General features: G+C 48.4%; 1 protein-coding gene across 1 annotated transcript; it reads right to left on the bottom strand.

The window, feature by feature from the left end:
• Positions 1 to 1,934: 1,934 nt before the first annotated feature.
• On the bottom strand, positions 1,935 to 27,072 carry LOC136369196 (heparan sulfate glucosamine 3-O-sulfotransferase 3B1-like). Its single transcript, XM_066331848.1, is given in 2 exon segments — positions 1,935 to 2,952; positions 26,573 to 27,072. Coding segments are annotated over 2 exon segments (1,059 nt in total). The 5' UTR covers positions 27,013 to 27,072; the 3' UTR covers positions 1,935 to 2,333.

Raw genomic sequence — 27,072 nt, 5'->3', positions numbered from 1 at the left:
GCAGGTCCCACATCCCTCCTGTACCCCCTGAAGTCGGACTGCATTGGCCTAAAGTGTCACTTCTTCACTGGAAGTGGCTCAGGGCAAGAAGGAATACTTCCATGTTTGTGGAAAGATGTGTTTGGAGACAAACCCCAAGGAGGTATTTGCATCCTGTTCACAGCAGCTTTGTGGGCAGCTCAGCCTGATTATGTTATGCTTAAAATCTCCCTTTCCCTGAGGTCGCCCACGTGCAGTGAACCCCAAGTGTGAACCCACACACCGTGGTGTGAGTCCCTAAATCCCTTTGGAGGTGTGACACTGTTGAGCCAAACCAAAGTCCTCAGGTTCAAACAAAGCTCAGAAGGGCAGATCCCTGGCACCTGCAGCAGATCGCAGAGCAGAGTCTGCTCTTTGCTCTGTCAGAGCAGGACTAGATCAAGACCCAGACAGAGCAGCCCAGCCTCTAAGGAACGTTTTCATCACCCAACAGAGAGATGGAAGGGGTGGGCAAGAGTGAGGAGGCTGCAAAAGTAAAACAAACATTTGGGAGACACCACTGAATGGGCCCCACCACGGCTGGACACAGCTCAGCAAATGGGCAGCTCCCAGGGCGAGCAATGGGTAACTGGAGAGGTGAGGGCCTGGATTTCTATAGGCAATGCATATGAAATTAGATGTTCTGCCCATTGGTGCTTCTGTTGTTTCCAGTTTCACTCACACTGCTTATGGAAGTGCTCCCATGGCAACACTAGGAGATGCTCAGTGCATCATTTCAGTGCTATAAGTGAGGTATGGGGAGTCCTGCTGCCCAAAGACATCACAGCTCTGTTTCTGTTAAAAATCCAGTGAGAAAATCACTTCTCAAATCTTCTCTTAAAGTATTCCAGTCAGGCTGGCAGAGCCCCTGACAGCAGTGATAAGGCAGTGGGCACAGACAGTGCTTATCAGGACCTTCTGAGCTCACAAAACACTGGCAGTGCTCTCAGGACAGCCCCCCTAACCAGTCCTGGAGTCCCATAGCAGCTGGTTACACCCGAGGAGAAGGGTTTCATTCAGGTTAATGGTTACATAGTTGGAGCTTTCTGCTCTGCCCGGCTGCCACCCCTGTGCTCCGCCAGGGCACCCAGGGACTGCCAGGAATACCCCAACCCCAGCGGGCCCAGAGTCCCCCCTGCCTTCCTACAGATTCCCCCTTTTTGGTAAAGCAGCACTTCTTCTTGGCTCTAAGCAATGATGCTCCTTGGGAGAGACCACGGATGGGGTGCTGGACCAAAAAGTGATGGGAATTAAGAGGGCTAAGGGTGATGTTCCCCAGTCTCATGCACTGAGAAGTGCTGTGGGGGCCAGGGGGCTGGAGGTAACAGTGCTGTGTGCTGGGACATGCTCCATGCTGGGCACGATGCCAGGCAGACACCTGAGGTTTTCCCAGTGGTTCTGCTGGTGTCTTTGGTGGTGGAGGGTGCTCCCTGTGCTGCAGCACTGCCACCTCCCAGCAGGGCCTAACGTGGAGGGGGTATTCCTGGAGTGACACCTTCTGCAGGTCACACTGACCAGCACCACATGTCACACACAGACAGCATTTTACATTGGTCCTGCAGTAAAGATTTTAAATGCATAGAGCAATTGTGGGAAAGAACCTCCTGGACAAAAAGCAGGAAGGAAAACTGTACTGAGGAGAGCTCTGCCCATGCAACAGGCTCTGCAGCTTCTCTGCTGGAAAAAGAGCACATTGCCCTCCTGGCAATCCTGAGCAGGAGCCCTGTGGCTTGGGGTTCCCACGCTTACAGCCACTGGGAAAACATGCTGCTGCTCAGCAGAGGTATGTGGGGTGCAGGGATGCCCAGCCTTCCTCCCACCTCACCCCAGAGAAACGCTCCCCAGGGCCATGGAACTAACCAGAAAACTGTGGGATGAGGGAGCACAACAGCAGAGCAGAGACTGGGACACTGGAATAGGGAAAGCAAGTGTTTATAAAGGCCAGATACCCGTAACAAAAATAAACTTGTGCTTTCCCTCCCCCTTCCCTCCCTTGCTTCTTTTGATTTTTAAATACAAATTTTGTTTAGGAAAAGTGGAAGCACTGTCTGTTACAAACCAAACCAAAGAGAAAGCAGAAGGGGAAAAAAAACAAGGAAAGGAGAGACATTAGAATTAAACACCATGGAATGTTAAACAGGTTACAGGCTACCATTCTAGCCAGTGCAGTTAGGCAGCTTAGTGAATTAATTGCTTAGGAATTAAAAATAAATTATTATAAAATAGATTTCTGTACATTTTACATACATATATATCTCTTTATATAAGCAAACCACACTGGGTAAATAATAACAGGGGACTTTCCCATGCCAGGCTCAGTCCCAGCCAAAGTCCTGCCCTGTCATCTGGTAGAACTTCATGTTGAAGGGGCGGTAGAAGTCCCGCAGCCTCTGCACCACCTCCTGGTCGATGTCAGGGTGGGTCCTGCCTTTTGTCTTCCCCAGGCAGTGGGGTTTGCTGCTGCCCTCCGCCTTCTTCAGGCACGGGAAGCCCTTGGTTTTGTTGAAGTAGAAATGTTTGTCAGTGATGATCCTCTTGAGGCCCAGAAAGTCCTGGACCCTGCCCAGCTCCCCCGCGGGGTCGCTGATCAGCCTCTCCCCGCTGACAAAGAGGATCTGCCCGATGGGGAAGTAGAGGAGCCAGTTCTCCAGGTGCTTGGCGTAGATGCCAATCTGGATGGCGCTCCACGAGGTGTCAATCAGGCCCGTAGTCCTGTTTTTGAAGGTCAGGCTCTCAAAGGTGGGGATGTCAGGCTTCTTGGAGAGCGTCTGGGTGTAGTCCGAGATGGCTCTGGTCACGGGGTCCCGCACCACCACGATCAGCTTGGTGCCCTTGGACATGGAGGAGATGCGGGCTGGGGCCTCCTTGGTGACAAAGTAGCTGGGGGTCTTCTCCATGGTGATCTGCCCCTCCAGCGTCCTGGGCATCAGGTCCCTACCAGCAAAACACACAGACACGGGTCAGAAGGACAAGGAAGAGGAACAAAAATATCCATATGCATTTACATGAATGTTTGCACATAGATACACAAGAATTCTTTTTCCTAAAATGCCTTCACAGAACATTTGGATCATACAGAGAAATCCATTTCCCATTGATTTAAGGTTGGGGGGTGGGATTCTTATTAAAGGTCACTGTATTAGAATCCAGCTGAGTAATCCCCCAGTTATCCATGAGTGGATTAGCTGAGCTACACTCTGTGCCTGGACCATGGCTGCATGTACCACACCAGCTTCAGACTGGTCAGGAGGGGTCCTGAGCTGCACCAGGTGGCTGTTCTGGCTCATGTCAACACCACTGAGACCTCAGCCACAATCCAGAGCTCATCTCCCCATGGGAATGAGACGATGGTACAGCAGAAGAGCAGGAGATCACTGGAACACATCCCCTTCACCTTCCCTCAGCATCCCAAATGCAAAACTTTTCCCAGTTCAGGCAACAGGGTGCAATTTCTCCCTGGCTTGCCAACAGCAGGACTTCACTCACAGGTGTCCTCTTGCACCCAGTTTCACCTCCTGCTTTATTGTTCTCTATCCCTTGTTTCCTCACATGAAATAGAAAGGGCATCAAGAGCTGCCTGTGGCATCTTCAGCACACCCCAGTCCAGGAGACAATGCAGACAACCCCACCCCAGCACCGCTACACAGATTACAGCAGGTCAGGATATGGGATACATGGGCTATGGATACTGGGGAGAACACAGCCTTAGTGCATGGGCAGGACATACCTTCACAAAGTAGTTTTAAAACTTAAAGCTTTCAGCAATTCCACCTTAATCCCTGGCTACTTCTTATTAGCCACATGGGTAAAGAGCAGGGAGCTTGCAGAAATGATGGAAATGGAATAAAACAGGAAGAGTATTCTTTTCCTATCATTCACTAGACAAGCTGAAATATTTTAGACCGTTTTCCAGCTCTTTCCCTTTATAGCCCAAATGGACTCATTTGCTCTGGGTTGTGAGACAGTTGAAAAGAAAGGGTAAAAGGGGAGTCAGGCACAAAATTAAAGCTATAAAACTTGATTAAGTTTTCAAAGCATCCACCCAGCACAGAGAAATAAGCAGCCAGTGCATGATGTGCAAGCCTGAAGCTGTGCTTCCTGCAGCCACACAACCCTGCACAGAGGCTGTTCCCAGCAGCCATCTCCTCCCTCACTGCTTTTATACTTTCACAGCAAAGATCACCAGGGCTCTTGTGATGAAAACAGCCACTGATCATTTGTACTAAAGAAAATGGTTGCCCTGATTAAGAACTCAAGTGAAGAAAACTGACCAATCTGTAATGAGGGCAAATAAGAGGGGATCCAGGAAGGAGAGTCTGTTTGCATCGAAAATCATAACCTGTCTGTGAAATTTGGTCAATAGCTATTTATGCAACTATTGGTGTGCTCACACTGTTATTTTACTTCATTACCTTCTGGCATTATCTTTGTGCAAGGTGTTTCCTGGCAAGGAGCACCCAGTGGCTGCACCTCCATCCTCCATGTGAGCTGTGCCTGGAGGCTGCCCCTAAAGCCCCTTCTCCATAGTCCCAAGGCGGGAGACCATCCCTGTCCCAGATCTCGATGGCACTCTGGGAGAAGTGGTGATGGACAAGCTGGACTGTGGAGGAAGAGGATATCAGCTTGTGGAAGCCTCCAGTCATGGCCAGAGGTGGTAGCAACCCTAAAGGCTGGGATTTCAAGTCCACACAAGTGAAGTTTCACATGCAGATAAAAATCACGCTGGTCTACCAGACACCTGGGATGGGAGAGCTTCTGGAAGGCAGGAGCCAGTGCATGTGCCAAAAACAGCAACCAGAATAAAACTCTGACTAATCCTTTACCTTTCTGGCCAACTCTGCAACCCCATAATGCTGTCACAGAATAGGGCCAGTCAATAACGCTCAGAGCAACTCTTAAATTTGTCGTGGGCTGATGTAGATTTCAACATTTGTTCATTAAGTGTTGTCTCCTTTTATGGCCACATTAAATCCAAGTTCTACATCCTGCACTGGCCCCGAACTGCTTTTCAACTTGATTTAAGAGGTTGTTTTCCACCCATGAAGTCCTTAATGGCCTGGGATCTGCCTAGAGAAGAGAAAGCTTCCCAAAACATTCTCAGGTTGCCCGCATTGCACTGAAGCCCTTTAGCTTTAGGTCAGGTTCATTGGATTGCTAGTTGTATGGGGCCCTGCATTTTGGGAACGATTTCTCCTCCAGGACTACTACAGCCAGTATTTATCAGTCTCGTGGGAATGATGCAAGGTTTATTTTTCCCCTCCTTGCACAAGAAAGGCATTGGGTAGGACTGGGCTGTGAAACAGGAGGAAATTGCTGGGGATGGAGTGCCAAGTCAGTTGATCCAGTTGGGAAACACAGGTTCCTAATTAGCATTTCAGCAAATACAGAGGAGCACACCATAAGTGGAAGAAAGCAGGGAGTAACTCTTTACCTAAGAGGCATCCATCGGCCTGGTGTCAGCCCCTTTGCAGAGCAGCTCATCTCCTGAACCCACACTGCAGATGTGCCTGAGAGCTCAGTTCTGGGCAAGTCTAAACCTCCCAGACTGTTATTTTTGGAGAGATTATATTTTCCTGAATTCTTGGCAATTTAAGAACATTTTGTTGGTGACCCATCATAGCAAGCAAAGCACAAGGCAAGAACAAGGCACATTGACACACCTACTGCCCTGAGGTTGGCCAACACAGGCCGAGGTGAGCAGAGGTAGAAACAGAACTTTCAATCCATGTACCAGACCTGGACCCACCAAAAACAGCCCTCAGGCCCTTGCTCCTGCTCTCCCTGCATTGTACCACATAGGTGCCAGGCGTAGCCCAAAACCAAGACCTTCAAGATTGTCTCAGACTCTGCTTTGTTTGTAAAGTGGCTGCATGAAAGGAAGATGGCTGCAATTGAAGCCAAATATTGTGGCCCATGGATGTGGTTTGAACCTCTGACAACACCACATCCAGGAAAGCAAAGTTTTATTGCATGGGCATGTCAGTTGTGAGGAGCTTTCCCATGGTTTCCATACCCTCCCACAGAGGCACCGTCTATCATCCTGGCAAGCAGAGACAGCAGAGCCTCAGGGACAGAAGGAACTGGTACGTTGGCTGGTCTGAACTCACAGTGGTGGAAAAAATCACCAAGAAAAATTTATTCCATTCAAGCCGCAGCTGGAGAAGGGCAACTTGGCCCAGCAGAGTACTGCAGCTCCAACACAACACACTGGACATATGTTTTGGTGGAAGGAGGACCAGATCCAGACTGAACATACCTGCTTCTGGAGCTCCAAGACATGAAGGGCCATGCTAAGCTACAGCTGCTGCTTTGGGAGGTGAAAGAGGAGCTGTGATGGTGAGAAGCCACAATGCCCTGGCAGGATGCAGCCCAGTGGAGAGAAAGGAGTGGTGTCCAGCAGAAACCACTTTCAGCTCAGGGGTGGATGTAGATCGCCTTGCGGCAGCTTGTGACCTCTGGGGAGCCTCTGCTTTCATGGAGGACTCAACAGGCACCACAGAGACATGGGCAGCTCCTGTCAGCACTGCCTGGCACAAGGTGAGAAAGGCAGAGGCGCAGCTACCACTGCTGTCCACAGAGAGCAAAGGGAGACGACAGAGGGAATCAGGCTGTGGGAAGATGGGGAGCTCAGCTGAGTCCCAGGGCTTGGTAGAGACACACTGAGGGCCATAGCGGAAACTGTGGTAGAAAAGCCATCCCTCCTGCCTTGTTATCCTCCTGCTTCTGGCAATCTGGAGTTCAAAGACTTCTGCAGACAGCATCCAAATCATCCCATTTCATAGCAACTATGAACTGGCTAATCCTTTCAAACCCCACGAATACTTCTGGCCATGAGAACATCCCACAGCAGAGAGTCCCAGCACCAAAGCACTGCCACTACCTGTCATTTGAACTCTGTCCCCACTTCCTTGCCTGGGAAGGGATGAGGCACCAGCTTAGTGAGCATGGAAGAAGGAAATGAGGATGAGGAGCACCAGCAGACTCCCAGCATCCTTTATTCCCTGCCCAGCAAAGCACTGGTGCGGCTCAGCACTGCTGACTAGAGCAGAGCTGGCAGCAACTGGGTCCCAGCAAGGGGAGGAAGTTGCTCTGTGAGCACAGCTATGAATTTTGCACAGCTGTGAATTTTGCACAAAGAGAAATCCCCTAACCCTGAGCTATTAACATGTCAAGAGGGACAGAGGAAAGCTTTTCCTTTAAAGAACATTTCCTCAGTGAAGCCTGCACCGTTCGTAGGCGAAGTGATAGGCTTAGTCTAAGATGGATTGGCCTACTTTACCTATTAACCACTTAAACTAATGTAATGAAGGCTCTCTTCATTCAAACAGCCATAATCCCCAGCCCCACGCAGCTCTGAAGCCTGGAATAAGAAGAGATACCAAGATGAACTCAGCCAGGCTGTTGCTTGGAGAGGCACTGGGCAGGGGATTTTATGGGGGCTTTTAAAGTTTGAACTTCTCCAATGTGAAAACCTGACCCAGAGTGAGATAAATTTACAAAGTGGGGATGACAGGTGGCCACATGGTAATCCAATCCTGAAGCCTAATGCCCTTTGTGGCAGATTTTGTCTGCACAGAGGGGCTCCAGGCTAATCTGCTGCTACTTCTCAAGGAGGAACAGGCTGGGGGGGCAAGGGGACCCCCACAACCTGTTGCTGCATTATTTGCCACAGGTAGGACAGACCAGTGCAGGGCAGAGCACAGCAGTGGTGTCTGTTTTGATCCCTGGGGATGTCTGTTGGTCCCCCCATGCACCTCCTGGCACAGCAAACACCTGCTGGGATAAGCCCATGGGGGGCTCAGCCTGGGGGCTGCAGACAACTGTCTGCCTGTGGCGGGGTCACTGTCAGGCTGCCCAGCCAAGGGCCTGGCACACTCAGGTATCCTGCTGCACAACAGGAGCCCCAGAGCTGAGCAGATGAGCTTTCCTTTCCAAGGAAGATTTCATCTGGGATATATTCCTATCCAGCACCTGGAGCCACCCAGCATCACCCCGGGAGATGTTACCCCTGTTCCAACAAGTTCAAGTGATGAGTCCCACAGGTAAGTTTTAAAATCAGGTTGTCTGTGATGCAGCTGCAGCAATGGCACCTTCAGTCCCAAATCCCTCTGCTCTACACCACCACACTGCCTCAATTTCCCCTCGGCAAAGGTGACAAAACTCTCCCAGAGGAGATGGACAGCTGTGTAAGTGGTGTTGAAAAGCAGAAGTGCTGTTATGGTCAGGAATAAAGCACCACAGCACCTGGATGCAGCTATGAGATGCAGGCTGTGGAGCACTCACAGCAGTCCCCCACAGCAGCTCTGCCAGCAAATACAGCAAGAACTATCTTTAGTGCAGAATGCTTTCCCTCCTTCCTCTGTCTTGCCCCCATCCCATGGGCAGTCTGGTACCCTGTTCCCATCCCACCATGGTCCTGTTCAGTTTTGATCCAATCAGGATCCCACCAAAGCCAAAGGACTAATTTCACACCACAGTCTATCTGTCCATCTGTCACCTTAAGTCAACCATTTCTAAGGTGTGCAACAGCCCATTCTCACTCTAAGGGCTCACCCCCACTCTCTCTCTGCTGCTTCTCTGCCTCCTCTCTCCTCACCATCTCAATAAATAATCTAGGCCAAGAGAGATAATTCTAATATCATGAAAAAGACCTGTAGACACCCAGGGAAGGATGGGGTGGTGGCCTCCATTGGTGGCAGTTTTGCCTTCCAGCTCATCCCCTCTGCCAAGGTGATACCAAGTTGTTCCCAGTTCTGAGGCAGCATGTTGCTGTCAGAAAGCAGGAAAAAGGTGCTGTAAGAGCAGCCAGGGGCTGGATTAAAAGCAGACAGTTGGAGCTCTATACTGGCACCTGACCATGAGCAAGAGCTCAGAGATGCTCTGGTAATCAAAACCCCAAAGCATCATCAGCTCAGCTCCTGAGGCCACCACACTGGGTCCCACCCTGACCCTACCAGGCCCTTTTCCCTGCATGTCTGATCACACAATCATTGAATCCTAGCAATACTCCTTAAAAGCAAGAACTTGACCAGCTCTGGGAAAGCTGTTAAAGTTAATAAAATGTTTTAACTGCTTTCATACAAACCTGCCACCGTGCAACACAGGTCAACCTGGCTTCAAAATTACCTTCTTGGCTTTGATTCTGCTTTCTGGTGGTGGCAGCAGGATGGGGGAATAGAGGAAGATGGAGGAAGAGGAAGAAATAGAGAGACAAGAAGCAACAGCAAATTCTTCTTTGGGGGTGTGAGTGCTTGCTGCTTATTATTTGATACATCATCTTACTAAAATTTTCTTGGCTTCAGCTGCTGTCGCACCATAGACCCGTACAATAGCAGGCAGTCTCTCCTCTTTTATGGCTGGGGTAAGAGCAACATGTGTGCCTTTGTCTCAAGCAGAAGTCTGTTGTTTGAGTTGGCAAATTATAGAACAATAAAAAGGAATGGTTGGAACCAGCCCTCGACCCTTTTTGAAATGGATGTACCCTATCCAGTTCCGTCAAACACTCGCCACATACCGATTACACAAACCAGATGATGGGAGTTAATGAACTTCGAGGGTGAGGAAGGAATAGGCGAAGGAGAGGGAAGGAGGAAAAAAAAATCTGTCGGCCTGAAATTATGTTTTTCTCACCCTCCTTGCTCCCTGCCCTCAAATCTGCTAGGTGCCCTTCACTTGCTGGGGAATTTTGGGGATTAAAGGAGGGAGAGGACAGTAATAGTGTGTGGAGAGTACCCACCATGAAGGGACTTCAACGGGACCAAAGAGCTGGTGGCCATGGGCAGCATCACCACATACCCCACAGGAACAGGCTCTGGTCTGGTTGTGGAGTGTGATCTGTGCTCCTTTGATGCAGATAAAAACCCAACAAAGCTTTGGGGAGCGAGGAGATGCGGGGCAGCACCAGAGGGCCCTTTCCTCCTCACTCCACGTGGCACAGTCAGGATGCACCAAACAGCCCCAGCAAACCAAAGCAAGCAGTGCCCCAAGGAGGGGGCAACACACTGCTGCAAATACTAGGGCTTAGGAGTTGTTTGGGGGTTTTTTGGGGGGAGAGGTGAGGGGTTTATTTTCTTTTTTAATAAAAGACTTTAGCCACCTCTTCAAAAGTCACTGCATTCAAATCAGACCTAGGAGTTACCACAGAGACTTGACCCTCTCTATGCTGGGACACAGGGAGTTAACCCAGCCACAGAGTCAAACAGAGTTTGCAGCAGCATCCGAGCACCAACCTGGACAAAGTGGGGCCTGATCCATGTACAAACCCTGGAGAGTTTGTGCCTCTGGGAACAGCAATGGGTATAATGAGCTTCACCAGCCTCTGCTGCAAAGGCAGCCTCTTACCCTGTGCCAGCCAAAACACATGTCCCACCCAAATGCCTCCCCTACTGCACGAGATTAAATTGGTTAATTAGAAGCAGTCCTCATAACCAAGATATGACATACTATCCCTCGCAGGGCTGCTGCCTTCTGTATCAAAGTGCCATATATGGGGTACTATATAGCTGCAACCTATAGGGAGGAATAACTCAGCTCAGCAGAAACACTTGGTGAGAGTTTTGCCCACACAAGACAGGTTTATGCTTTCACCAGAAAGCACAATAGAGAAGCCCAGGTTCCACAAACACCCCTGGGAGGCTGATGAGTGATGTCACCATCACTCCAGGCACATGCCCATACCTTGGCAAAGGATGCAAAGGTATAAAGATGGTCTTGGAGGTGGCTGATTGGAGCAATCCCCCTTCCTACCTGAGCTCATGCTCTATGCAGGGCAGCCTCTGGGAGGAAGGGTTCAAGAAGCTGAGACCACCCTGGAAACTTGGGAGAAGTGTATCCTCCTTGCAGATGCTCACATGAATGTGCCCACAGGGTCCAGTCCTCTCCTCTCCTGTGGCCTGGGATATCCAGCCCTGGCCAGAGCAAGAATGGGGCAAGCAGCACAGTGTCCCCCATTGCTTTCCCAGCCTCCATCCAAATTCAGCCTCAGAGCCCTTCTTTTGCCTGATGGACTTTGTCCACCTAATAATCCTAAATCAATCGCTCTTCCAACCCTTTGTCTAGGTGGCTGCCCCATTTCTGTAAGTGTTCAAGGCCAGGTTGGACGGGGCTCTGAGAAATCTGGTCTAGTGGGTGGCATCCCTGCAGGGGATGACATGAGGGGATATCCAAAGTCCCTTTCAACCCAGACCATTCTATGATTCCTCCTGAACCTCTGCATGCACAGCCTACCCAAGGAAAGGCTCCTTGCTTTGCCCATTTTCACCATCCCTGTCCTCACAGCATAGCCCCAGTGCTTGCACCATCACACCAGTCTGTCCTTCCTCCCCATCTCCAGCCTAGCTCAGAGTCTGGCAAGTACCAAACCTTCCCCCAAGAGATCTCTTTACCAGGCTGAGGACTCCCAGGCTACTTGGTCATTCCTCAAATAGAAATTCCTCCAGCCCTACAGAACTCGGAATATTGCCACTGTCACTGGGTAGATCATGCACCAACTGAACACAGGCTGCATGGAGCTTTCTTTGGATTAAGAAGGGCCAGATTTCCAATTAATTTTTCACCTCTTCCCCACATAACAGCACGAGAAGTTACAACCACTAAGCAAGAACTTTCCCTCCTCCTTTGCTGGAGCCAGGCAAGATATTCATCAATGTCCCCAGTTCATTACACAGGCCCTCCTCTTCTCTTTATGTAAACACGGAAGCCTCTTTCTACTCCCCACCATACTTAAAAGCTCTGAACTTCCACTAAATAATTATCTTCACTGGGGGGAGAGGAGCAGCACTTTACATATCAAAGGACTGCTTTGAAGGGATTTACAATAATTTAAGATGAAATGGTAAATATTCTATTCACTCCAGTTCATCTTCAGTAATAATTATAATCCTATTAGCAAGGTCCCAAGAAAGTGATTGCATTATCATCTAGTGAACATCTATGTGGATTTCTTGGAGGGTGGGATGGGGGAGGCCAAAGGCGAGTAAAGAAGAAAAAGCAACAAAAGATGCAATTGCCAGCATCCCCTTCCCCAGCAGGATTTGGGCTCAATTGTCCCGATGCCTCAATAGTGCTTCGCTCGGAAAATAAGAGCTTCTGAGCGCAGTAAGGGGGTGGGGCTGAAATGAGCATCTTATTCCTCTGTCACCGCCGCTCCTTTCACGGCCGAGGGTCCCCCTGGTGCCGCTCCCGCAGCCCCGGGCCGGCGGCAGAGCCACAGTTAAAAGCTAATTGCTGTTTATGGGTAACTTCTTTAGAATATTGCCCAGCATCTCTGGGCTGTGCTGTCCACTGGTCAAGTGATGTGAGATTAGAGTAATCTGTCTCCATTTTCCCCAAAAAGGACAAAAGACTGGTTTTGTTTAAAAGCAGAGTGGGAAGTTCTCGGAGCGAAGCTCATAATTTAAGGGGGGGGAAAAATCTCCTGAACTCAGGAAATATGACTGAACTAACTGGCAAACTGGGACTAAAGCCCCTTTATCAGCAGATCGCAGCACCAACTACCTACAGCAAACTGTGTTTATTCCTGCTCCACCGCACCTCTTCATACACCCCACTGGAGTGTTTAACCGGAATTTATCCCTGCAGGAGTGCCTCAGTTGCACCAGTGTAATCCTCTTCATTCTCTTCTGGCCTGGAGGCCACCAGTGAGTCCCCAGCACTTCCACCAGGAGCAGGCAGCTCAGCTCTGCTTGCTCTGGGAAATCAGCAGCTATTCAACTACTCCAGAGCTGCACCATTTGCAGGCTTGTAACAAGCCAAGATTACTGTCACAGTGTGCAAGAGCTTATAGCAAAGCTGTAGAAACATTTTTTCAATAAATTAAATAGACAACAGCCTGAAAGAGAGGAAAGAGGAAGAATTTTAGGCATCTGGAGAGATTTCAGTGCTTACAACTCATTCCTGCTAAAAAATAAATTCTCTGGACTGCCTCTTACTCTTTTGCAACAAGAAAGACCAGCAACTTCTCCTCCCTTAAGAATTTATAGCCTACAGTTAATACTATGTGTACTAACCTCCTACTGTGTAAAGATTTGATAGATCCACTTGCAGATTCATTGCATGACAAAGCTCTGCTCTTGAAGAGCACTAGTTCAAAATATCCTTGCACCAAAGATACGAATTAGGTGATAGATACGAACTCAGCTTTACTTAGGTAGCACCAATCCTTCCCTCATGGGAAGCTAAAACCATCATCTGGACTGGGTCAGCCCCTGCAAGCACAGGACATCCTTGTCCAGAAAAAAACCTCAGAAAGTAAGAGAGTCAGGGTCTGGAGTTACTGTCTTAATTGTGGAGACAAAAACAAACAAAAAACCCCCACCAAAACAAAACCAAACCAACAAAACCCCACAACAAACCAACCAACCCGCAGCTCTTGCAAGGCTGGCTCAGAGTATGCCTGTGGAAAGAAGCCTGGCTTGGAAGAGGCTTAAAAGCAGACGAAGAAATCATAATGGTGGGATATCCAAAACACATCCCTGGTACTCAGGTGACAGGAGGGTCTCCTGCAGCAGAGGATGCGGGACTAACACAGTCCACAGTAACACAGAGATTGTAACACAGAGGTGCAATCAATGCAGGGCAATGGTCACATCTCAGACCCTCCATCATCTCTAGGGCAGCAAGACACAGCCACACTGTTTCTGTAGCCGTGCTGCAAGAGGGAAGTTTCCCAGAAATGGAGTTGGTTCAAGAGAAACAACCTCCAATTTGGGCCCTTCTAGGGTGGGGTCCGTGCCAGTTATATAGATACAGATTTTTATGGCACACACTCATAAATTAATTTTCTGGTTAAGTAACCATGTAGTGACCATGGCAGCAGCCTCTCTCCAGACACCAAAAACCAGCTGAATGTGAGTGGCCAACCCTGGTTCACAACAGCTGACACTCAGAAACACCTAACAAATTTCTACCCAGGAGAGCACCACAAGGAGATGAACTTCCCAGGCTTTGCCTCTTCTCTGGGGCACTGCCAAGCCTCCTCATTTCACCTGCCCCAATTCTGCTAGAAGGGGGAAGAAAAACCCAACCCACATAGCAAAGAGCCAACCCCAAAAGGAAACACGTGTCAACAGCCCCTCCAGCAAGATATGGGTAGGACCATGTTCCCTTAATGCAATGTTCATAAATCACAGCCCTGCTGAGAGGTCTTTTATGTTTTCCCCAACACAGAAACAAGTGCCCTAATCTGTGTGCCTGCACGGGCAGGTAATGAGTTACACTGATAATGTTGTCCTTTGTTAAACACCTGCATGAGTGCCCCAGCATTTGCACAGTGAGGACTTTGTTTGCCACCTTGAGACACATTTCTCCTAATTAAGCCCAGCCTTCCTGCTCTGGGCCTTTACAGCCATGATTAGAGAAAAAAGCCTCCTGATAAACTTTGGAGACCTGAGTGATACCCCAGCTCCCACCCTGCAGACCATAACCCATGCTGGCAGAGTATCCCCAGTGATTTGTCTGCCCTTGGGTAAGACATGCCAAAGTCAGGCTTGAAACACTGTGCTGAGTTAGAGCCTCAAAAACGGAGTGGTGGCAGCTCTGCTCCTAGCTCTTCTTCCTCACCATGGACATAGCAAAGCAAGGAGGGGAGCAGGGACACTTTATTCATCCAGCAGCACTTTTCCTCAGTGCACTGGCATGCCCTGGAAGATCTTCCATGTCACATCTCAACCAGAGACCACTAGCTCTTCCATAGCATGTGAGAAGGGATCTCACAGGGCGGCCAGGGCCAGACCAGGCTTAAAACAAACCTTGAGACACATTTAACATCTGCAGTTTTTCAAAAAAGGCATGTAGGATCTCCAGGAATTCACGCTCTGCATTTAAAGGGATCCAATGGGTAACCAGCACCCCGAAGAGCAAAGACCTTCGAAACAACACCTCAGAAAACAGCCAGCTTTCCATTCTCATGATGAAAAAAGAAAGTTCTGTTTTTTCCTGCCCTTTCTGATCATGTACACATGTTCCACAGGCAAAGTAATGCCAACAAGGTGCTGCCAAACCTCAGCTGCACGACTCCACCTGCCTCTTCAGCAATACCCAAACCAGCCTTGAAACTCTGCAGCACAGAGGCTTCTACTCAACTGTGGTAAAGGGAAGAGGATGCCCCAGCTCTGACCAGCAGAAGACCTTCCCCGAGGCCAGTAACAGCAGGGAAGAACAAATCCACCAGAGAAGAACTGGGAGGGTGCTCAACCAACCAAGCAGGTCCTGTACACACCAGCTGCTCCTTACCCTCAGCATTTCATTGAGCAGGTCAAGAATTTAAAATTGGTTTAGATTTATTCCCAGCTGAGACACCTAATTAACTTCTGAAAGTCTCCTGTTTGCTTCTCAGAAGGGAGGGGTGGCACCAAGCACAACCTGAACCATCAGTAATCTGGGCACTGGCCGGGTCAGTGTGACCCTCACTGGGATGAGCTAATTTTGCCACCCACTGGAACAAAAGGCCTGGCAAATTAACACACTGGTGATCCTCTCAGTACTGATCCCTAAATGCATTTTAACACGAATAGGATTGTCACTTCAACTCATTTGTTAATGGATTTCTGATTCACTCTCATAAAGGGTAGCACTGGAAATCAAGATCTCTCCACGGTAAACCGATCAGGGCAGTGAGACATTTGTTCAGAATGAGATTTTTCCCACCATCTCTAGTTAGGCCAGGATGAAGGTCCTGACTCTCCCCTCCCTCTGACAACTTGCATCAAGCATCAGAGATGGAAAATACAATTAATTTCCAGGACAAAACCCAGCGTGCCCATTGAGGCAATCAGGCTGCAGGCTTTGGTGCCACCATATCCCTGGGTCCCCAGTGACACTGCAGGACTTGGGTAAAGCAGAAGGAACCAAACCAGCCTTGGGAAGAAGATAAATTCCCAGTTAAGGAGAGAGACAGGTGCCAGTTAGGGAAACATGAAGGAGCAGGTCTGCCTGCAGACTGCCTTTCTGCCCAGTCATTACCTGGGATCACGGCGTGTTCATAAACAGTCAGTGACATACAGCCAAAGCTTTAAAGAGCAGGTTCAGCTGGTAGAGATGCTCTGCTGCAAGTACAACAGATGCAAAGCACTGCTTCTCATTAAAAAGGTATTCACATAATTAGAGACTTCATATTGCCATGCCAATGATTTGATCTAGTCCAGAGCACTCAGGCAGTATTTAAGAGGGCCTGCTTCCCATTTCTGATGGCTTGGGTTGACTTTGTGTGTAACCCTGCCATCTCCTCACACCCCACACATTGCAATGGCAGGTCCATGGCTATGGTGACAACCAGGAAGCACCTTATGAGCAAAACTACATGTGCCAAAGCCCACCAGCAACCTCCAGCATCCCATCCTGCTTTCATCAACAGCAGATTTCCTTCCAAAGCCAGCCATGGGGCTGAATTATCCGCAAGTCCTTCAAGTCCTTGTATATAAAGAGCACTGTGGGCCAGTCTGCCAAGGCCTTAGAGAACAACCCAAGTGAAATGACTTTTCCCTGAACACCGAGGACTCTGAATGACAGCTATTGTTATTCAGATGAAATCAAGTGTCAGATTAACAAATCAATGGGCATAAGAGATATAAAAAGGGCGACCATTGAAGCTTTTCAAATACCCAAACATACGGACGAACCAAATGTGAATTGTAATTGACTCATCCACACCTTTGATCTCTAAACTCTTGGGTTCTCAAAGAGACAGCTCAACCCCTCTGACCTGGCCTGAACCGATCTGGGCTCCATTGTGAGCCTCAAAACGTCCTTTCTCTTTACCTCCATCCCCTGGCTGTAGATGCAGTCTGGTGCTTGAAAAGTGAGAAAAGCCAGCTCAGCCTTGGAGAGCCAGGGAGCTGGACAACCTATACGACCAAAACACAACCCCTCACATGGAGCCCATCACCCTGGGCATCTCCTCCACCAGTCCTCACCCCTGGTGGTGGCCCTCAGTCAACCAGAATGCATGAGGAGATGGCCTAGGAAGCAGGAGGAAACACGGACAGTGGTGATGCTCATTCCTCCACTGCTCCTGAAGCTGGATGTGAAGTCTCTTTGGTTTTCAAGGATATCCCTGGGAAAATCAAGGATCAGACTTTGCTGATTGGTTCAGGGCACATATGTGCCCCTGCTGTAGAACCTGGGCCAGTCTGAAAGAACTGGAATCTGCTCCACCTTTCTCCAAGTGCCTTAACAGCACATAATCACTTATGCTTGATTAGAAAACCTGAATTTTTAAATTTTTCCCTAAGATGTTTCTGCAGCTACATTGAAAATAACACAGAATTTAAATATATGTTATCCCTAAATTTTTACGTTTGGAGAGAGTTTTGGCCAGTTTTATAAATACATGAGAAAATAAATAAAAGCACATTATCAATTTTGATATAATGCAAACCTCAGCTCCCCAGGAGTCACAAGTCAAGCAATTGTTTGGGTTTAGTTTCAAGCTGCATTACAAACTTAAGAAACTTCTGGGGAACCCAGCCCAGCTTATTCTTCCCCCTCCACTCTGCAAATGCTGCACAAACATGCCTTTGAGGAGGTTTTCAACCCCATACTGAAGCTTCCCCACGTTCCCCCATGATTTGGAACAAGCTGTCCAGCTTGGCCCTTGCTACACTGAGTCTCCAAGCAGCAGGAGCTTTGGAAGGGCTGTTACTGGAGGCAAATGCCAGCAGCTATTCCCAGCACGGGGTTATTCCCAGCACCAGGCCCTTCACTCTGGGAAGGCTGAGCCATTGCCCTGTCCTCTGGCACCAGGAGTGGGTTTGATGGGGGAACTGGATGAGCAGAGCAGGCATTGCTCTGCCCCTATCATTTTTGGGCTGTGACTCAGCTGTGCAGCTGTTTAACCCAACTGGTGAGCCCTGCTGGAACAGCCGAGCCTGCGACAACTGCAGGGCTCACCGCGGAGGAGCCGCGGAACAGGAAGACTGTGGGGAAGAAGGCGGAGAAGAGGAAACTCATGGGCTCTTAAGCTAATTTAGGAGCACATGAGCTTTCTGTTTATATATAGCCTAATTAATTATTACACTGCATTGAGCAGCCTGACCCTGAATCATCTCTCGGGGGAGGCAGCAGCAGCTGGGGCAGCGGCCAAGTCTCCGCCGTGTGCCCGGACACCCGCGCTCCGGGAGCGGCGGCCGGCGATTACCGGCCCCGGGGCGGACTGCAGCTCCCGGGCCCCGGCGGCTTGCGGCAAACCCGGGCTGAAACCCTAACCGGCTATTCCACTTCTGCTTTGGCAAGGCTGATATCTCCTCTCAAGCCTCCCTTCCCTGCTCGACACGCTGTATTAGCTATTCCCTCTGCCAAAATCAGCTATTTTCCAAATGCCGTGCGGACAGCCCGTGACTCATTAGTTACCTGACCAGCTCAAGAGGGAGATTTAAAAGTGGAAAAAAGAAGATGGTACAAGCTTTGCATTAAGTTGCAATAAGTCCAGGGCACTGCACTAGGAAAAAGGAAGATGGGCTTTGCTGAGCATGTCCTCGGCAAGGGGCAATGCCCAGCTGCCTGGCTTTTTGCAGCTCACTTTGCCTGGTCCAGCCACAGTAAATTCAGAGCAGGAGCCCGGGGATGCTCAGAGCCACCCAGACATCCACCACGGCCCCACTGGTCCCAGGTGAGACCTTTACAAGGTTGCTTCATTCCAACCCACTTGTGGAAGATGGGAGCCCCCAGCACTGGGACACTGGCTCCGATCTGATCTCCGATCTCCACAATTCACTGAACGTGGCACCAGAGGTGTGTGCAAGTCGCTCAGAGCAGGGGCACAGCACCTCGGTGCCAGGCAGCATGTCTTTTCCAACATGCAGAGGTGCAGGGCACAGCACAGTCACAGGTCCCTCTGCAATTCACATTTAAGCAACAGCATTCCCAGCCCTGTGTATAAATCAGCTGAGGACCGTGTACAGCCACTTTGGGACCAAAGGACTGCGACACACCTCCTGTTTACTTCAACACCTCCTGATTTCCTTCCAAGTCTAATATACCTTTAGAAAAACAAACTGAAGGCATGCCAAAGCTGCAGGCCTTGCCAGTTTTTGAACAAATATTTAATAGCTCAGTGAAGCAGCAAAGCACTTTATGAGGAAGATGCTGAGGTTTTGTCTCCCCCTAGTGACAGGAGGATCCATGCTCTAAGCCTGCTCAGCTACCACAGCCCCCGGACCTGATTTCAAATCAAAATATACTGCAGCTTAACCCCAGTGCAATTGCCCTTTCAATAAATGAGCAATTTTCCAAAGATTTCCTACTCCCAGTGCCATTCACCCAAATCTGAAGTTTTAAGTTTTCAAATTCAAGACTTTCAAGCTTTAATGCAAGTTTGTATTTGATAACGAAATAGGCTGAAAGCTTGGGGCTTTAATATAAAGCTTGTCAAGCTGCTTTATTTATTGAAGTTAATAATTGTAATGGATTTTGGTTTCTGTGGGGATGCTTTCTGCACAGTCACATGGATACTCACTGAAGGCCTGATCTTGGAGCCCTTCCCTAGGCAGAGTTCTGGACTGCATTAGACACAGTTATGTTTGGGGACCTGGTTCAGCCTTTGTCACCACATGCTGCCGAAGACTCTTCTCCTCATCAGAGCTAACTTCCCACATGAAAAGGGTATTTTTTAAAGGGAATTGGTGTAGCAGAATACAGTCATACTCAGTACTGTTGGACCATGTTTGTGGCAATGCAGGATTTGTCTTTGTGTTCACTTTTAGGAAGGATCTATCAAATGCACACATCCACCTATAATCCTGTACATCGGCGTATAAAATGAAAACCCTGCACAATAATTCTCCCTTTCTTCTGGAAGAGCTGCCTGCTGCACTGACAGGAATGCAAAGTCTGCACTAGTTCCAGAGAAAGGTTATAACTGCTCACTTTTACTTCAAACCAAGCCACTTTGGTGGATTCACAGAAATCCCCAGCAATACCAGCAGAGAAGACTGGCCAAATTACAACTCTGATCTATGGACTTTTATCAGCACAACACTCACAAGAAGACCAGGACAAGGGAAGATGACACCCAGCAGCACAGGGATAGCAAAGCTGGGCTCCACGTGTAACACTGTACAAGCCACACCAAGGGCAGGGTCAGCCCCACAGCCCTGCACCCCAGGCAGGCTGCAAATTAAACTCTGGGTCAGACCTTCTGCCAAACAGAGCCATGACTCCCTTGATGCCAGGGCTAGGTCACACCATCCCTCCGTAGAGACGTTCTTCCTCCCTTTTCTGTACAAAGAGGAGAAAACAAAACTGCTGTAGAAGTGGGCTACTTCCACGGCATTTCCAAGGAGATTAATGCAGATGTAAGGCACTTAGAAGAATCTGGAATTATTTTTCTCTAAAAAAGTTTCCCTAGCACCATGTGGCAAGCCAGTTTACAGCTCCCAAAAGTCCCTCCTCACCTCTGGACATTCCCTGTACAAAGGTATCACATGTTCAGTCATCCTCACTGAGTTAATTTTCCTCCTCCTTCAGTACTATTCCTAAGAGGAAAACCACCATTGGGAACACTCAAAGCCAGTGTAGCACCAGGAGAGATCGCCCATTGGATCACTATTATGAATGGACTAATGTACACTGCACATCCCCGCCAAGCAGACCCTGCACTCCTTAGGTGGAGAGAGAGGGATCGTGCTCCTGACCTCCATTTCTTCCCCTCATCTGACCCACAGCACAATGTGATGCCCTTCCCCACTTGTCTCTGCACCCCCTCACCACCTTCAGACTGGGAGAAACTCCTTGATGGCAAAGTTACTTACACCACACGAATACCTGTCCTGAATTCACCCTGCTTTTCCTCTGAGCCTTGATAATCAATATGTTTCATCACAGGGCCCCTTGTTTCCATTAAGAAAGTGAAGATAAGGTCCATTTACTCCATTGCCTTCTGGCTGCTGCTGGGCTGAGCACCTTTAAAAAGCACATGGTGTTTCTCGCAAGCTAATTAAACACACAGCAAGCTGCTGAAAGACCTGGAATTGCAACAGTTAGGGCAAGCCCCGGTACAGTCATCAGCAGCAAGTCAGGACCCAGCACAGCACTTAGTCATTTCCCACAAACCAAGGAAGAAGCCTCTCCAGCCTGTCCTCACACACCATATGGTGACAACAGGTAGTAGTTGATAGCCCCTGACCCACTAATTACATTACTGAGACAACGTCCCCACTATATGTTGTTCTTTGAACCCATATGTTACCCATCCCACGTGGCCCTGGCCCATTTGTTATCAGCTGAACCCACTGGTCACCCACAGTCACACCACCAGGAACACGAAACCCATGCTGAATGATCACTAAAATAGACTTCTTCCTAGTTGGGATGGGTGAGTAGCTCAACCAGGCTCAAGTGAACAGAGCGCTCAGCAAGAGAGGCCCAAATACAGGACATTCCTATCACCAGGCAGGTTGGAAATACAGCTCCAAAGAACAGAGGTTCGGGTAGAGTTTCTACAGGCACTGCACCCAGAGCTTGCTGGATGCTTTTGAAAACAAAGCCTTGCCTGGAAGTGCCTTGAGATATCCAATGCTCGGTGTGTGTTACAGACACCTGCCATGGCCCACTTGAAAAGAAAAAAATACTAAATCCCAAAGGCAGAGCCAAGCCCGTGGGTTTTCATTCCCATCATTTTCATGCCAAGGAGCACAATGCTCCCAGCAGGCCGTGTGGTCCCGCGCTAACACGATTAGCCAGGCAGATCCTCCATCCACATCCGTCACCCCCAACGCTTGGTCAACTTTGAAAAGTTCAGCAGCTCAACAGGTGAGGCCATGAAACCCGATCACAACAGACAATGTCATCCCCCCAGCGTCGTGCTGGGAAGAACTTGTCACGTGCGTCATATCGGACAACATGCTTGAAACAGAGCGGTGCACTGAAACCCCAGCAATACGAATAATCTTTGCCATCTGTTTGAACAACTCAACCCTCCTCAGATCTAAAGGAATGATCCCATGCAAACACAAGGGCCTTGCTGACTGATTATAGCAGCCCAGCCCTTCTTTTTGGGGGCCTTTTCCTCTCAACGTTATACAGAAGCTCAGGACATGTCATACGGAGCCGCTGCAGTGGCCAAGGGGACACTGAACTCAATGCATATTCTGAGGGGACCATTAAAATCCCCACTTGCTTAAGCACAACACAATGCAGGTCAGTAGTTGAGTTTTAAATTTTTTCACATCAAGAGAAGAAAATCTCAACGCCAAAATTGTTTGGCAGAACCTTCCCAGGGAACACAACTGTCATTTAGGAGATGCCTGTTCTGACCCAGCACAACTCAAGGGACTGCAGTGGAGGAACCAGACTTTGCTCAGATTCAGTCATTTGCACCCAAAGTCCAGTTGGGGATACCAGGACTGCTCCCAAACTTCCTGGGGCCAGTCAACCAGGTGACACTGTGGAAACTAGCCACAGTTCTGTCTGTGCTGCTCAATGGGAAGGCAATTAAGCAGCAGGCATTAAACCTTCACTAAAGCTGAGATTATAGAGAATGGCCAAACACAGGGGCAAAATCCTGCCTTGCTTAAGATTTGGATCATCAGACTCTCACCCCAAACTTTTAACCATCATTTCTTTATTCTTCCCTTGCTCCCAGCCTGGCCCATTGCAAGCACCAGCTTGTGCCCCACACTTTCTTTGGGGGGAAAAAGGAGGCTCATGGGGGAAAATAAAAAAACAATAAGGAGGTTTCTCCCTACACAGGAATTGCTGGCAAGCAGGACTTTGCATACTGAAGTCCAAGCAATTTGGAAGTCTTAGAAATGCATGTTTGAAACAGTTTATCACACACCACCAGACCACAGGGCCTGATCCTACTAATCCAAATCACCCAGTCTCAGCAAGGAGAATGAATCAAGGCAACTTAGCAGTAGTTGGAAGACAAAGCACCAGCATTTTAAGAATTTTCCATAAGAGAAAAGAGAAAAAGGACAAGAGGTCTCCCTGGTGGACTGCTAAAGGCAGAGGAGCTCAGGCCAGTCCTGCTGTCGCTGTTACAGCTGGCACAGCCACAGGACAGGGGTTCCTAGCAGAGAGTTACAGACTTGAAATATAAATCAGTGATGTGGAGTAGGGCTGGCAACGCCCAGCCCAAGGCAGGAGGGGCTGGGCATTACAGCCCACTGAGCTGAAATAATAATAAGAAAAAGAAAAAACCCAAAACATATAACACTAATGACAATTATTTTTTCTTACATGAACTATAGGACAACAGGCTTCAAGTCCCTAGGACATTTCAAAATGCATCATTGTTCAATCAAATGATGAAAATAATAAAAGAAACTCAACAACAGATTTTCTAGGCTTGCAAGAAATACTTCTTTCCTCCCACCAAGTTCTACAGTAAATCCCAAAGAGAACAATGACATCCCTGAAGGCTGCTCAGCCAGACACATGCACACAGGCTGTCGAGTTGAACTCCCTACTGCCGCAAAGACGGAACTTCTCTACTATCCAAAATCAAGGCACTTCATAGAATTAGTTTGCAATAGTGGCTGGATCCCATTTCTCCTCTATCATGGTACATATTTTCACTAGAAGCAGTTAACGTGCTGTATTCATTGGGGAGGGAACCCTGCAATGTGCATGCAGAAGTTATTTCCACCAAATTTTAGTTATCTCACTATTGGAAAAAACCAATTTAATTTTTCCTGTTTTCCCCCTGTTTTTCAGGAATGATACTCAGCACCATTTGACAGTGTTCTGCATTCCACACTACAGAAACAACCAACAGATTTCATTTCACTTGACAGAAAATGGAGCAAGGAACAAGTTTATGTTCCCTCCTTTTAAAGTTATTTTTAATCGATGAAAATTTCAGACAGAAATAAGTATTAACAATCACCTCCAAAAATAAGAATTCATCAAGCTAAACAATTAAATCTGATGTCTCTGCATCTTGAAAATCTGAAAAGAAGATTTTTCGATGGAAGGAACAACTTAAACAAACAAAAACTCCTAACAAATACAAACAAATTTACCCAGTTGGCTAAAACGCACTTCAAATGAGACAGGGTCAAAATTCTGTCTTCATCTTTTCAAATCCAAGCAATGGATTTACACTGCACTCCAAGTGCTGCAAACTCAGTAACTCCCCCAGTTCCAAAGTTCAGTTGATTCGAGCAAAGCATCTGAAAAATAGAGATGAGGCTTGCCCAGCTCACTGCACCATGCTGACATCACACACATTTTATAGCATCTTTAATCCAACTACTGAACTACTAACAAAATACAAACATATCTCCTTATTGATACTAAGATAATAAATAAAAGCCTCATTAGGTCTGGGAGAAATAAGCATGTTCTTGAGGAGTGCTGAGAAGCCAAGATTCACTGAATTCAGCAAGAGCTTGGAGTTACTTCTGTGTAGGATCTGACTTGTAATGACAAATTTGTAGGAACAAAATTCTGGGTATAATTTAATTAAGTTAGAAATAATGCACAATATATAACAACTTTTCTGCTGGTTTTCATCCTTCCCCGAGTATTTTGCATTATTTAGTCCCCCCTAACTAACCAGGTCCCAGTCCCACAGCCACCCAGATACACTCTCATCTTCGGGGTGAATCATACATGACTGATTACGGGACTTCCAGCAACACTTAGTCTTGCTGCTTGAGAGCACCACCATTCAGACCTCAAGATTTGTCAGATTTCAGCTAAAATAGCCCTTTTGCAAATATACTAATTAAAAACTACAGTGGATTTACAGGGATAGGGCCCGCACTGCTTAAAATTCAGCAGCTGATAAGGTGAAGTTTTAGGAAGTTAAACACAACTTTGATACCTATTCTCTAAATTTAAAAATAATGTGTATTCTTTAAATATGGCTTTCACCCACTACATCTGGGATAACAGATGAACTCAATCATAATCATTATTCTCTCCTTCTCCCCTTCCACCTCCTACTTGTAAAAGATTAATCAACCATTTTATGGTCTAATTTAGGTGCCTAATTAAAACCAGAATTCAACACATACAACACCATTTTGCAAATAAATCCTGACAGGTTTTCTGCTTCGTTTATGCAAGTTCTCCTTCAAAATGCAAGATTAGTACTTTTTTAAACTCAGCTGAATTTACAAAGTTTTCGTTTGGGCTGTTGTGGGACAACACATTACATCCTACACCGAGATGATAGAATCTCCTAAAACGAAACAGCTTTCAAGAATTACTTCCTCCTCATCAGATCTTATCCTACACTAATTCACTAACTGCTGAAGGATGGAAACATTAAAAAAAAACAGACATAAACCTAATCGGACTTGCCGGGTGGGATTTCAAGACTACAGAGGTTACAGTAATTCACAGCTCCCATCTAGCTTCAAAGTTTCCATCCTGCCTTTAGCATTCCTGTAAACACTCAGTAGAAAACACATATTCAAAATACTCCCGATAAGGAACTTCAATCGGAAAAGGGTGAGAAAGGCACCGAAACGGGGGTCGCCTCTCGCTCGGCGGCGTCCGATCGCTCTTCTCCTCCGCACACTCCGCAGAACCCACCCGCACACAGACAGCCCGGACGAGGCTGCTCCTCGCAAAATTACTTAGAATTACACCCATCCTTATAGGATGCAGGCAGACAATGTTAATTTGTTCCAGCCCAGAGGGTTCATCCCGTTCCCGACGCGCCGTTACCTACTACAGCCCGCACCGCTCCGGCAAGTCCGCGCCAGGCTGGGCGATCGCGACCGCGGGCAATCGATCAGCTCCAAAGATATTACGGGGTGAAAGAAAGTTAACGGAGACCTAAGCAGGGAGCGACTGAGGAATTTTATCTGAACGTGGAGCTGCCCGCCTGCCAGTCCCAGGCAGCACTCCCGGAATGGGTCAAACCCCCTCCAAACGTATCAAAAAGTTCCCAAACGGGTAAACGTTCCCCAATGGCCTCACACATACACACAGGCCAAAAAAAAAAAAAACAAAAAAAAAAAAAAAAAAAAAAAAAAAAAAAAAAAAAAAAAAAAAAAAAAAAAAAAAAAAAAAAAAAAACAAAAAAAAAAAAAAAAAAAAAAAAAAAAAAAAAAAAAAAAAAAAAAAAAAAAAAAAAAAAAAAAAAAAAAAAAAAAAAAAAAAAAAAAAAAGTCAAATCCCACCCCAATGGGTACAAAAGAACCAGCCAAATGGGTCAAATCCCCAGAAACATGCGGTCGCTGAGCGGACCGCCCGCCGGCCCGTGCAGAGCCGGGAGAGAGCCAGTCATCACTCAGCAACACCTGAGATGGAGAAAAACTACTCTCCAGCAAAAGACCTGGAAGTACAGCGGAATAAGAATGGTTAAAAATATTAAATTAATATTCAACCTTTATATACATATAAATACGGTTTGGCTCTCGGAAAACCTGCAGACGCCTCCCTGCAGCCTGGGCTAACGGGGACCGCAGTTGTGCTCTGAGTTTATTATATTTTTAGGGGTTGTTTTTCGGGACAAAGCATGTAGTGGAACATTTCTTCTTCCCCCTGGGCGCTCCCCAACCTGCTCTGGAGCCGCATCCCCGGAGCGGCGCAGGACGGCGGGCCGCGGCTGAGCCCCGTCCCGCCGCGGGGCCGCTGCCCGCCCCGGGCCGGCCCGTACCTGTACCAGGCGAGTCCCCGCTCGTAGTTGCGATCGAAGAAGTGGGGCTCGGCGCCGACGGCGCGCACGTCGGGGTGCACCCGCAGGAACTCCAGCAGCGCCCGTGTCCCCCCCTTCTTTACGCCGATGATGATGGCCTGCGGAAGCCGCTTGGTACCGGAACCGTTGAAGAAGCTGGAGATGGGGCTGCCGGCGTCGGGCGCTGCCCGCTGCTCCTCCAGGCTGCTCTCCTCGCCAGGCTCTCCCGGCAGCAGCGGGAGCAGCGGCGGGGCGGCGCGGGGCGGCGGTTGACCCGCGGGTCGTCAGCCAGCGCAGGAGCCGGCGCACGAGTAGAACATATAGAGCCAGAGGAAGAGCATGATGAAGAGCAGCAGCAGCCTCCGCCTCAGCGGCGGCAACGCGACGGGGACATCGAGGCAGCGGTTCAAGCGCTGCCCCATGTGCCCGCGGGCGCGCCGGAATGCATGGCTGGAGCCCGCCCGGCTCGGCTCGGCTCTGCC

This window comes from Sylvia atricapilla, chromosome 18, assembly GCF_009819655.1.
Source record: "Sylvia atricapilla isolate bSylAtr1 chromosome 18, bSylAtr1.pri, whole genome shotgun sequence".
Taxonomy (NCBI): domain Eukaryota; kingdom Metazoa; phylum Chordata; class Aves; order Passeriformes; family Sylviidae; genus Sylvia; species Sylvia atricapilla.
This window is presented reverse-complemented; position numbering and strand designations above follow the sequence as displayed.